Raw genomic sequence first — 14,048 nt, forward strand, 5'->3', positions numbered from 1 at the left:
TAAAAATGTGACGAATTGAGATATATACAATCATAAATAAATAAAGGGTAAACTATATTTATTACTACTAAATCATTTTTATTTTAATCATTAAATTATATTGTAGTAAAAGATGATTTTACCGAAAAATTATCCTGACAAATTTTATTTACGTGTCAAACACCTTTTTAGAAAAGAGCGGATCATCATCTGCGCATTACGTTGACGTGACGCCAACTCGGATAAAGCGTGGATGATGACCCGTGCCTTTCTAAGATAGGTGCTAGATCCGTAAATGTTTTTGAAAATGTGTCTGATATGTAATTAATTATTTAACGTGATTTTTGTGTAAAAATGCCACAAATATTAAGAAGTAGTTTTGTTTTGTCTATTTAGAAAAAAAAAATAAAATTTAATTAGTCACTCATTTTCATTTCTTATCTTCTGAAAATTTAAGTACTATGACCATAAAGAAAATCACTTGCCTTTCGTACTTATCATTTTCTTCAAATAATTACTTTTTTTAATAAATTTTTTCATTAAATCATGTAAATAAGATAATAAAATACATTTCTCTTCAATAATAATAATGAAAAATGGTGCCAATAAACTTTGTCTCGTCTCTTGATTTTGTCATTATTTAACCAGCCTTTTTGTGTTGAATACATTTTTAAATTTAATTGAGCTTCAAAGTTATTCTTAGATACGTTGAGATAATATATATATATATATATATATATATATATATATATATATATATATATATATATATATCGAGTATAAAATTCTTATAAATCTATATTTTAATATGTTTCTGATACGCTGATTGAAACGATAATTAGTGAATTCTTATAAACCACTGCTGGTTTAAGGGGATACACTGCTTAAAAGGATGCCACGCATTTAAAGGTTCACTAGCATTAACATCTAAATTTTTTATTAATGTGTGATGCTAATAAAAGAATACAAATTAATGATCAAAATAAAACGAATTAAAAATATAATAATAAAAAATATTTTTTTGAAAAATCAATGATAAAAACTTAATTATCAAGGTCAAGTTGGTCCTGTCCAGGGTAAACATCACTAGTTTATTGGTTAAATAATGACAAAATAAAGAGACGAAACAAAGTTTATTGACACTATTTTTCATAATTATTATTATTGAAAAAATGTATTTTATTATTTTATTTCCAGGATTTAATGAAAAATTTTATTAATAAAAAAAAAAATTATTTGAAGAAAATGATAAGTGTGAAAGTTACGTGATTTTCTTTATAATCATAAGACATAATTTTTCAGAAGATAGAAAATGAAAATGATTGACTAATTAAAATTTTTATTTTTTCCATAAAAAACAAAACAAAACTATTTCCTTAATATTTTATGACATTTTTACACAAATATCACTCTAACATAAATTAATTGTATGTATGCACAATTTTAATTTTTTTTACAGATTTAGCACTCATTCCAGAAAGACACATATGATATATCTGAGTTGGCGCCACATCAATGTAAGGCGCGAATGATGATCTGAGCCTTTCTACAAAGGGTGCTAGATTGATAAAATTTTCTAAAATAATATCTAACATGTAAAATAAAATATGTCAGAATAATTTTTCGATAAAATCGTCGTAATAAAAGGTATTATTAATATTATTAAAAATAAAATATTTTTATAAAAAATAATTTGGTGACTAAAATAAATAATTTGATGATTATTAATATGGTTTATTCATAATTAAAACATACAATATGATATAAATATATTAACATATCCTATTCCTATTCAAAAATATATTTATATTAAGATATCATATATATAATGGAATGATTTAATTAACCCAACAAAATTTCATCTAATTATCTCTGAAATGACAAATTTGCCTATACAATTTTATTTGACACACCGCCATTTTTTTATATAGAAAGTTAGCTATTTGTTTTTCACATATTATTTTTATTATAATATTTGAAAATTTATAAATTTATTATATTTTGGTATAATTATAAAATAAAAAATTACAATTTTAAACAATTTAAACATTATAGTTTATACTTAAAAAATCTCAATCTTATTTAAGGTAAAGAGACGTTTAATTGGGGCATTTTTGTTTTAATTTTCCATAGTGTTGGTGTACCATGCATTTTTATCTTTTTTTTTTTTTATTGTTAAGTGCAAACTTCAAGCACTTGATTTTGACGTGTGGTGAAGTAACTAACTAAATTATTGGTTCCAACTAAAAATATATAAGGGTAAATTAACGTTTAGTACTTAAACTATCAGTTTTGACCCGTTTTAGTACTTAAACTTTTAATTTTTTAAAATCATACTTAAAGTTTAGTTTGTTTTTCATTTTAGTACCCTATTTAAAATTTAATATTAATTTTTTAATTTTTTTTAAAAAGTTTAGGTACTAAAATAGATCAAAACTGATAATTTAGGTACTAAACACGTTAAGTTTTTAAAGGCGGGCTATTAAAATGAAATAAAAATTAAACGTTAAATATGGTTTTGAAAAAATTGAAAGTTTAGATATTAAAACTGATAATTTAGGTACTAAATGTGTAGTTTATCCAAAATATAAATAATACAAAAATGTATTCAATTGTATTTAATACTATTTAATAGTTTCATCTTTTATCTTTTGTAATTATTTTTTTGGAAAATGGTAAATATTTCATTAAAAAAATAACGAAATGAATCAGACAATGCATCAAAATATAGAGAGAAAAATGAAAATAACAGTCACCAAAAAGTTCATACAAAAAAATATTAAATCTAAAGATGCGAAAAAAAAAACTTTCCTTTAAGAAGAATGACCAATATCAAAAGAGTCCAGCAACCTTCATAAAAACTAATTATTTCCATCAAACGAGACGATTTAGAAAGTTTCAAAGGAGTGATAAACAAATCAAACTATTAAATTATGATTGTATATAAATTTATAAGACACAAATAATTGAAAAAAATAATAATATTTCTTGTGAAAAAAAACAATGCTCTTTCTTATAATATTACTTGTATTTCTTTTAAGTAGAGAGATTATATTCGATATAAATATCATGATTTAAACTCATATAAAACGAAGTAACATAAACATCTTTAACCAGTCAATTAAATAATAAATCTTCTCGTATAAACTTTAAATGTGGACAGTTTTGGGCTCAAGATTTAAATAATATTTCTTCTGATAGTTTTTTTATTAAGGAAAAGAGAAAAAAGAAGAAAAAAAACGTGAAATGTGGACAGTTTTGGGCTCATTGAACCCAAGAAAAGAAAAGAAGAATAATAAGTAGGATCCACGAGTTGGTGGTGAAATCGAAGTTGATCGCATCCTCTCATCACTCTGACACATTTCATATCATCAGATCGTATACTTTAGAAGCTTCTCTTTTGTTTTCACTTTTCAACTTCATTAATTTTATAACCCTCTCGTCTTTGTGGATAATTCTCATCAGCCTATAATATAATGATTTGGAAACGACGGGGCAAGGCGGAGACGCCTCCTGTTCGCCTGCCTCCACCTCTGCTCGGGTCCTCACAATTTAAATTCTATCAAGATTAACATGAAGAAGGGCCAAAACCCAGAAAGTAGCTATAGATTAAAAAAAAAAACTTGAATGTCTTCCTGGATCGTGGATCCGCTAATTTTCCAGTTTCAAATCAAGAACTATATAACAAACCTTGTGTTTGAAGATGAAAAGGAAATACCAAGTGAAAATCTAGCCAAAATAACGAGTAAAAATATTCTTAATTCTTATTAAGATACAGCAAGAACAAAAATTAGTAGGTACTAAAGCTTTTTCCTTCGGCAAAATAGAATTGCACTTACTATACCCGATTTCTTACACAATGATCCATAGAACGCTCCGATGACCGCTCCAAATTCAAAAAGCAAGAAGGACCAGGAATCCACAGACCAAAGCCAATAACCCCACTTCAAATTTCCGGCTAGCTGCACCGTACGTTTGGTCGATAGGGTAAAGGTTCCCCGGTGGACCAGTCATGTAAATGAAGGATGGTGGACTAGGTGGTGGCGGACAGTACTGGGTTGGAGGCTTTTTCGGCGTAGGTGGCTGCGGCACGGGCGGCGATGGTGGTGGTGGTGGTGGACTTTGCACAGTACATGATGGGTTACACTTGATGCCTTGATCTTCTCGTACAGTGCCCTCATCAAGCTTCCTTGACTCCAAGCCGTTTATGGGGTATGCAACGGTGGCGATCACAAAGAATATGGTTAAAGATACATTCAGATGATCGAAATGATCGGTTTTGGTCGACATGGTGGTGATTCCGATTGCTCTCCGACGAGGGAAATGTGTGGAAATATGAACTAGCGGGTGATGTTTATGTTAATAGGCACATGAAAGGCTTCGAAAATGGAGTGAATGAAACGCGTTCTTAATTAAGGGCTCCTTTATTAGTTGATTAATTCATTTTTCTAGTAGTAGGGGAATCCCATTGCATGTGAGAATTATGGGGATGTACCCTAAAAATAAAGGGAGTCCCCATCATATACGCTTTCCCACCTTAATTCATTAATTTTTTTAAGACAAATATGGTTCCCTTTATTCAATTTCTGATCAATGTATTTCATAAAATTGTCTAAGTTGGAATGCCCCAGTTGGACCGCACATGCTTACTGCATTACAAAGAAACACCCCATCATAATTTGAATTTGATAAATAACAATTCATTGAGTTGCCTAATTAGTAGTTAAATAAACTGTTATTTTCTCTTGAAATTTTATATTCTAGTAGTTATATTTATAATATATACGATATTAATAATTTAAAAAATTATAAACAAATATTATCTTATAATAATCTTAAATTATTAAAATATTAAATAAAATTAGGGTAAAGTATAGTAATGGTCACTGAACATTTCTGAAGCTTGCATTTAAGTCTCCCAACTTTTAAAACTTGCAATACAATCCCCCAACATTTATTCCGTTTGCAATATGGTCTCCCAACTTAAACCACCGTTAGAAATTAGGGTAAATTATATAAAAGGTTATTGAACTTTTCAGACACTTGAATTTAGGTCCCCCAACTTTTAAAACTTGCAAAACAGTCCTCAATTTCATTCTAAACCCCAATTTCCAAAGTAATTCAATTTCATTCTAAACCCTAAATTCCAAAATAATTCAATTAAATTCAATTATGTCAGATTTATTATTATTTAATTTCATCTTATTTCATGTGATACGTATTTTTTATATAAATATAATAGTATAATTCTTATCTGTTGAAGAAATTTTTTAATTAAAAAAGTAGTTAGGATATAGAAGAGGTTTAAAATAATTCAAATTTTAAATTTATAAAATGTTATTTTGACGTATAAATAAAAATGTAAACTACTAGGTTGACAACTTAACTATCTAGCCCTTTTTACTTTTGTCATCGATCTTTTAAATTTATCAATCATACAACATAATTATTTAACTGTTTCAACTAAGCCACTAGTCGTTACCAATTGATACAAATGATGAAGTGGCAGTTAAAAGGAATTGACATTATTATACATTCAGTCTTTATTATTTATATAATCAATTTGGTCATAAATTAAATAGAATTTAATAAATTAATCATTTAATTAGGATCTGATATGTGTTAGCACATGATCATGACACGTGTCATTGGTGACACATGTCACCACCTAATTATTTATATATGCTATCAATTTGGTCCTAAATTAAATAAAATTTAATAAATTAATCATTTAACCAGGATCTGACATGTGTTAACACATGAACATGATATATGTTATTGGTGACACATGTCACCACCTAATTAGAAGAAAATTAAGTTACAAAGAAATAAAATTTGGGTCTTGGGCAAACTCAAACCTGAGTCACGCAAATGAAAGATACAGGGTGGAGTCACTAAGCTAACACCATCGTTTGTATTAAGAGATATACAATAATACATATACTAATAGTACGACCAATGCCAGAAAAAAAACATAATGGAAAATGAAAATAATGAGATTTGAACTTCGGCAAAAAATTTGAAAGCAATAAATGATGGGAAAATATTATATTTTTTTACAATAAAAATATTATATTTGATAAATTGTTTGATAGATTTAATATATTTTTTAAATATTAGTTGATACAATATTTTAAAAGAATAAATTTAAGATTTATATATTTTTAAACTAAATTTAATAATTATATTTTTCATATTTATAATTCATGATTATATATATAATCTTAAGTTGAGTATTTCTAATATAATTAATAATTTTAATTTCTTATTAAAAATAAAATATTCAAAAAATATAAATGATTCATACATTAATATATGAATATATTTTTTTATTTATACATCTAAATATAAATATGCATTTATATAAATATATTTTTATTCGTATATTGAAATATTTTGATTAAAATATAAACGTATTTTAAATACTAGTTTATACAAGAAAAATAAAATATATCAAAAATATAAATGATTCATACATTTAAATATAAATTGAATCATTTATATTTTCTATACATCTATATTTAATAAGAAAATAAAATTATTGGGGGACTGTTTTGCAAGTTTTAAAAGTTGGAGACCTAAATTCAAGTGCTTGAAAAGTTCAATGACCGTTTATATAATTTACCCTAATTTTCTAACAGTGATTTAAGTTGGGGGACCATATTGCAAACGGAATAAATGTTGGGGGACTGTATTGCAAGTTTTAAAAGTTGGGGGACCTAAATGCAAGCTTCAGAAATGTTCAGTGACCATTACTATACTTTACCCATAAAATTATTATACAATAAAATACATTAAAGATACAAGTGATTGGATATGAAAGGTGTAGCCTAGAGGCCATGGAATGGAACAAAACATCAAACAGTTGCCAGCATCCCCAGCAGATTAGAATGGAAGAAAGGGAGGAGGAGAAGGAGAAGTGGACATGGTGGTGACTGGTGACTCACATTTCAGACATAACCATTAACTACCCTCATTGGACATGTCATGTTCCCTTTACAAATTTCATCAATCAGCACTTATTTCTTCCAAATTTCTCAAATGTTCTTTACACCTCCTCCTAGCTGCTTCCAAATTTCTCAAACATTCTATCTACTTTCCGGGATTGGAAAGCTGTTAGCGTTTCTTATGTACATAGATTAATGCCCTAATGGTAGAATGTAGTAATGCAGAAGTAGAAATTGAAGACTAATGTGGGTAAGAAGAGGCCATTAGTTGTTACTGAGAAAACGCCACCGCCATATCACATGTTCCTAATTCCGCCCTTTTCCTACGCACACCATCTTCGGATCAACTTCCTTAATCATATTCTATGCAAAATTTAATTAGTATTTACTTAAATAGTTTATTATATCGTCAGCAAATTGAGTGAGGATTGCTTTTGAAACCTAATTTGCAAACCATTTAAAATACTGCTATACACATTATTTCAATGATTGAGTAGATAACATAAATTTTATATATGAAGCTTCGCCTGAAAAATACTGAAGAAACACATAGATGAATGGACTGTAATGGTCCCAAAAAGAAAATCAAGGGGTGTTTTATTCAAAAACGAGATTAACATGGCCCATATTGTTTCAAACCAGTAAAATCTAGATACACACAACTACAGCTACAGTTTTCTCAAGGAGAAGTGGTGTTAAAATCCCCAAACAAAAAGGGAGCCAGCCTCATCCATGGGGTTCAACAACTTCGAGTCTCGTACATATTGAACCCTGTTACACCCAATCCACTCGGATCCCATTTCGTCCTCTTCGACCCCCCCAGACGGTCCACAGAACCACGGCGGTGAGTGAAATTCTTGTGCCATATCCCACAACATCTTCTGCAGCTCCTCCAGGCTGCAAACTTTCTCCTGAAAACCACAAACCCAAGTTAATCTTTTGGATTCAATCAATCAATCAGACAAACCCTATCTCCATTCTAGATGAAATGCGTTACCTCTTCCCTTGTTTGAGCCATAAGGGAGATCATTTCAGCCATAAAATCAGACAAGCCCTGCACACAATATAAACGTTTCATTCATATCTTTTTGTTTTTTTGGGAAAATTGTTGTAAGGGGAAACGGGTTTGATTCAAATAAGAATAAATGCCCAGTACCCACCTCATCGTCTTCATCATCGGGATCATATAATCCAGAATCGTACAGAGTTCTCTTCCTCTGGTCTGATAAAACTACACCAACACAACAAACAAACGGGAATTAAAACATAACCGACAAGACATACATATTCATTGAACTCAGACAACAAGACAACTCACGTACCGGAATAAGCTTCTTGAATCTGCTGGAATTTACGCTTGGCTTCACTCAATAGAGAAGGTGTGCTCGTCCACTTATCCGGATGCCATTGCTGCTTTCCCATATTCGTAAATCAAACAAAACATAAGTCCATGCTCTCCAAAGTTCAAACCAACAGTGAAAAGTTCAATACAGATCAGCTTACCATTGCAAGCTTTCGATAAGCACTCTTGATGTCTTGAGTGGAAGCATCGACCTTGACTCCCAGAACATTATAGTACGATGGTAAGCCACGTTCAGCCTCCATCATCACGACCCAAATAATAGTTGAGAATGAGCCCCAAAAGATCAATGAATGTTGTGTTGTTGTGGCGGTGATGGTGTTAAAGCCCGAGCATGGTGGGTCTTAAAAGGAAGAGGGGAGCAATATATAAAGATTGGGAAGAAAATATCTGGGTTCGGTTTTGATTGATGTGGATCAGGAATGTTCGGGAAGAAGAAAGTTGTTTCATGTGGGAATCTTGTGGATATGTATGCGTTCTTGAAGATATTTTGTTTTGAAGATTTAAGATATTTATTGAAAGCTCAATCCCAAGGGGATTTGACAACACTAATTTTTTTTAATATTCTCTTTCTGATATTGTTTGACCAATATTTTTTGAAGTAATACTTTTTCTGTTGAGTTGGTAAAGGTGCGTCTCCGGGGACACGTTTTACCCGTGTTTTTGCTGAATTGGATGCCACGTGTGGAAGGCGCATCCCCGGGGACGCGCCTTTGCCAACTCAACAGACACGCATTTTGTTTAATAATAAATAGTTTATTTTTATTATTATTATAAATTAATAATGTATTTTGTTAATGTGTGTTAAAGGTGGAGTGAATTATCTACATTAATATGATATAACAATATATGAAAACCAGTTTTGACTTTATTGTAGTTATAGGAAAAATGTATGAAATTATAATATTACACATATGGTTATATTATTATTTTTGATTTTGATTATCGATCTATTAATTTTATCAGTTAATTATTTAAATGTTATCAATCTAATCATCTCATATCAATATTTAACGAAAATATTGATGCATAAGTTAATAAATTAGTATAATTACATATTTAATCTTCAAGACTTACATATTTTATAAAATTAGTCTTATTGAAAATTTAATTTAATAAATTTAATCCTCCAATCAGAACATGAAATGTGTCATCGTATACATAAATTTTTTAATAACTTTTAATTTGTTTAATTTAATATTTTTCTCTACTTAGAAGGTGGAATTATTATTATATTTTAAAAAAATTATAACTAATAATATTAATTATTATATTTTATATTATTATATTTCGAATAATATTATTTTTATTTTTATTTTAAATTTCGAATAATATAATTTATATTTTAAAAACATTTATCAAACATTTAATGTTAAATGTGAATAAAAAATAACATTAAAAAATATGTATGTAACAACCATGAAACATTTAAATAACATAACCAAATTACATAAAATTCTGAAATATAATTATTTAAATAACATTAAATATAACTGGATCACCGATGTCGTCTTCTCGAATGAGTTCCACATGGCGGTGGTTGTCTATTTCGTGGAGGATTTCTTCGTGGAACTTGTTCTTCAGTCTCCTCATCTTCACTATCATCATCAGCAGCATTTTCTTCATTTGGTGTAGATGACGCTGAAGGGGCTGAAGGGCCTGTATAAAATAACGACCCTGGAGGAGTGCTAGTAACAATCCCACCGCTCCCCGGGAACTGTGAAAACTGTGGAAACATTGGCATCGATGTCTGTGATCCATATGGAGATTGAGGTGTCTGCGGAGAAGCACCACCAGCCAAATAAGATGCATATGAACCATATGTTGGATCATTAAACATAGTCGTATATGCACCTCCATATGGTATAAAACCCTGCGGGCTAGGCATGTAACCTGGCGGGCTAGGAATGTAATCCTGCGGGCTCGGAATGTAACCCTGCGGGCACGGAATGTAACCCTGCGGAGATGGTATATAAACTGGTGGGCTTGGCATATGAAGTGGAGGGCTGGGCATGTACCCCTGCGGCATCGACGAATAAGGATGTTGTGGTGGGACTGATGCAGAACCGGTAGCGCCTTCTCTCCGTCCACGCGTAGGGGGACGATGATATTGAGACGGTTGACGTCTTTCTCGGCGCCTAGGAATGTTAACCCCTCGTGCTTCCGCCGAAAGTAGAAACGACTTCCCATTTTCATTAAACCAGTCCATATAGTTATCCGTAACCATATGACCAGTTTCAGCGTAATATTGTCGAGGGGCCACCAGTGTATATCGGTTCTCCCAAAGCGCAATCCAATCTCTGTGTCTCACCACCCAGTTAACATCTTTCTTTCCTCGTCTATCTATGCTATGCACGTCGTCTAAATTCCTAGGAGCTCTAGGAATATATTGCGTACAACCATACTGACGGAGCACGCGATCAACTGGATGCCACTCAATAATAGCATAACATATAAGAGGTATAATCGATATCCATACCTCTAATGACCCACTAACGTGGGGTGGGATTTAAGCTTTCACTTCATCGCTCGCATAAGGTATCCACTGAAACTGAAATATAAATATACAATTCAAATAAATAAAATATTCTAATTATATCTAACATTTTAAATTAAAATATTAATAATTAAACAAATTTAAAAACATACCTCAGACCCAGCTTTCGTATCAATAAGTAAACGAATTTCCTCTAACCCAGTAGGTATACTTTTATGGTCCTTTCTTTTCATCGACCACCTATAAAATATAATATAAACTAAATATCACCCTATTTAATTGAATATATTTAAATCAAAATTTAGTTCGAAAATTACCTCAACAATAAGGGGAATACGTATGGTTCATTCACGATCGGGCATAAGAAAGGCATGCGGAACCACGCCCATGATTGTAGAAGCAGAAGACATCCACCGATAGCAGTTTTCTTATAATTCGTCGCCCGACACATTTCTCTACAGAGAAATGCCAAAACTGCAGCACCCCAACTATATCTTCCAGCTTCATCAAAATCGATCAGATGCCGCAACCACATACAATGAACCTGGTTGCGAGATTTGTCAGGCATCAATATTCCTCCAATTATTCGTAGAATATATGCCCGAGCACATGCCTTTGCTTGATCCTCTGAAGCATTTTCATTTAAAACCTCAAAATTAGCTTTCAACCAAGATAAAGTTATTCTACCTCCATTAAACTCTGGCGGAGCAGCTCCAAGATAATCAATGCACATTGATTGCCAATCACCATCCGCCATACCACACATCATATTTCTGTCGACGGGAAGCCCCAGATGCATAGAGACATCCTCCAATGTAATTGTCGCCTCTCCACATGGAAGGTGAAAAGTGTGTGTCTCGGGCCTCCACCTCTCAATCAGTGCACAAATTAGGACAGGTTCGAGTTTGCAACCGCCTATAATTGTTGCAATATACCCGAACCCGGCAGAAGCCAAATATGGCAAAATACGTTCTGGTGTCGGTATACGTGGATTTTTAATAAAAGTCTCTAAAATACGATCATCATCCTAAATAATATACATTATAAAAAATAAAAATTAATATAAATTCATAATAACTTTAAAATAAAAATAAATTTAAATATTAACATTAATTATAAAAAATATTACCATATCGCTAAAATGTCTGGAGATATGATCAATATCCAATCGCAACAGCATTTCGTTTTCCATTATAACTGTAGACAAAAGAATATAATTAGCAAAAAAAAATTAATAATTCTAAATAAATAATAATTATATAAATATTATTTTAATAAAAAAACAATATTTACATAAATATATTAATATAAAAAATAATAACTATTTAAAAAAATACTAACATAAAAATAAATTTCTTACCACTAATAACAAATTTAAAACTCAAATAGTTGGAGAATTTGAGTTATATAAGAGAGGAGAATATGATTTTGGTGTGAAGAATGAGGGAGGGTTGAGGGGGTTTATATAGGGGAGGAGGAGGGGTAGTTAGGAAAAACGGATGGGGGGCATTTATGACATTTAATGGAAGGTGCGTCCCCGGGGATGCGCTTTCCACACGTGGCGGTCGAGTCAGTGAAGGCGCGTCCCCGGGGATGCGCCTTCCACACGTGGCATCAAACTCAGCGAAAACACGGGTAAAGCGCGTCCCCGGGGACGCGCCTTTGCCAATTCAGTAGAAATGGTGCTACTTCGAGAAATATTAGTCAAACGATTTCAGAAAGAGAAAATTAAAGAAAATTGGTGTCAAAATAGCCCAATCCCAAAGCTTGCTTTTCTGCAATGGTGACGTGAACCTTTTAACCAGCACTTGTAATAGAGACACGTGGAAAACTATTACTATTCTGGATCTTTTGTTGATAATTGGATGAAATTTAATGTTAGGGAAATTTGAATTATTATAAATCATTTTATTTAAAAAATATATAAAAATATTATAATATATTTATAATAATGTTTATTAATAATAAATATAATTTTTTAATTTTTAATTAATCAAATTAATGTTATATTGATTCTTATTGATAAATATAATGTCTTGATTTTAAATTTATTAAATTGATGTAATATCCATTCCTAACATAAATTTAATCAAAGATTTTACATAGATAAATATAAAGTTTTTTAAACCTCTTAAGATTAGAGAGGAGACTAGATAGGGAATTTTGTAAATTTAAATGTTAATATTTAAATAAACTAATTTAAATTTTACGTAAGGTTAATTATATCATTGAAAAATAATAATAACTACAATAACTATTTAAGAGTGCTATCAAAATGGATTTACTAATGTCACATAAAATTAAAACTACTAGATTATTTTATCCCAAATTAAGTTAGAGAAAATCGCCTCAGTGACCAAAAATGTCTTATAATATACGATTTTAACCAACTTTTTCCGGATTTGCCAAAATGACCAACAAAATCGCAATGCGATCGCTAATTCGCAACGCGATCTCCATTATCGCAAATTCGCGTTGCATTTCGCGTTGCGATAGTTGGAAATCGCGTTGCGATGGTCTACAGTGTCGTTGCGATTTTCCCAATTCGCAATGCGAATAAGTAAATCGCAACGCGAATTGGGAAAATCGCAATGCGATACTGACTATCGCAATGCGATACTTACTATCGCAATGCGATAATACAAAATCGCAACGAGATACTGACTTTCGCAACGCGATTCTGACTTTCGCAACGCGATAATACATAATCGCAATGCGATTTTCAAAGCGCCATTAGTATCTTGGCCAAGTATTTTATTTTTAAATTCCAAACACGAATATTAATATATTGGAACACTGAACCGTCCACAGTATATCCCGTAATCGCAACTCATAACCTAAAACCTAAAATCACAACTCAGTCTCATCTCCATCTCTCACTCTCTCACCCATCTCCGATGAAATCCGTCCCCATCTCCGGCGAAATCCGTCTATCTCCATCTCTCAGAGCCACCCTCACAATCAGAAATGGAAAATCAACCAAATCAACCAACGAGGGTTAGTTTTTTTAATTATTTTCTTTTTGAAATTTTTGCATTATTATTAGGTTTTTCATATTGAAATTGATGATAAGTTTACTGGTAATTTCAATAATAGATTAATCATTTCACTTAGATTGCTTATTATTAACCGAGAATCGCAACGCGATTTTAGTTTTGCGTTGCGATTCTCTCGTTGCGATAGTCAAATTCGCGTTGCGATTGTCATTTTCGTGTTGCGATTTTCATTTTCAGAAACTATTATTCTTCTGCAAATTGAAACTTGA

At 31.0% G+C, this 14,048-nt stretch overlaps 2 protein-coding genes across 3 annotated transcripts; both read right to left on the bottom strand.

The window, feature by feature from the left end:
• Positions 1-3,873: 3,873 nt before the first annotated feature.
• LOC120125055 (formin-A-like) lies at positions 3,874-4,269 on the bottom strand. Its single transcript, XM_039143558.1, has one exon. The coding sequence runs from the start codon at positions 4,267-4,269 to the stop codon at positions 3,874-3,876; it is 396 nt and encodes a 131-aa protein (XP_038999489.1).
• Positions 4,270-7,494: 3,225 nt separating this feature from the next.
• LOC120124870 (chaperone protein DnaJ-like) lies at positions 7,495-8,757 on the bottom strand. 2 transcript variants are annotated; one of them, XM_039143440.1, is made up of 5 exons: positions 8,430-8,757; positions 8,249-8,336; positions 8,087-8,157; positions 7,924-7,980; positions 7,495-7,837 (listed from the first exon to the last, which is right to left on the bottom strand). In XM_039143440.1, the coding sequence occupies exons 1-5, from the start codon at positions 8,532-8,534 to the stop codon at positions 7,622-7,624; spliced, it is 537 nt and encodes a 178-aa protein (XP_038999371.1). In that variant the 5' UTR covers positions 8,535-8,757; the 3' UTR covers positions 7,495-7,621. The 2 variants fall into 2 exon arrangements, with proteins under 2 accessions (XP_038999371.1, XP_038999372.1); XM_039143441.1 differs by having other exon boundaries at positions 7,924-7,982; positions 8,098-8,157; positions 8,430-8,651.
• Positions 8,758-14,048: the final 5,291 nt, after the last annotated feature.

Source organism: Hibiscus syriacus, unplaced genomic scaffold (genome assembly GCF_006381635.1).
Source record: "Hibiscus syriacus cultivar Baekdansim isolate YM2019G1 unplaced genomic scaffold, ASM638163v2 tig00110429_pilon, whole genome shotgun sequence".
In the NCBI taxonomy this organism is placed as follows: domain Eukaryota; kingdom Viridiplantae; phylum Streptophyta; class Magnoliopsida; order Malvales; family Malvaceae; genus Hibiscus; species Hibiscus syriacus.

Bases quoted from the DNA above. Each gene is read 5' to 3' on its own strand.
- LOC120125055 (XM_039143558.1), bottom strand. From the start codon at position 4,269: ATGTCGACCAAAACCGATCATTTCGATCATCTGAATGTATCTTTAACC.
- LOC120124870 (XM_039143440.1), bottom strand. From the start codon at position 8,534: ATGATGGAGGCTGAACGTGGCTTACCATCGTACTATAATGTTCTGGGA. The intron at 8,337-8,429 runs GTAAGCTGATCT...ATGGGAAAGCAG, and splicing joins CTTATCGAAAGCTTGCAATG to CAATGGCATCCGGATAAGTG. The intron at 8,158-8,248 runs GTACGTGAGTTG...GTGTTGGTGTAG, and splicing joins GATTCAAGAAGCTTATTCCG to TTTTATCAGACCAGAGGAAG.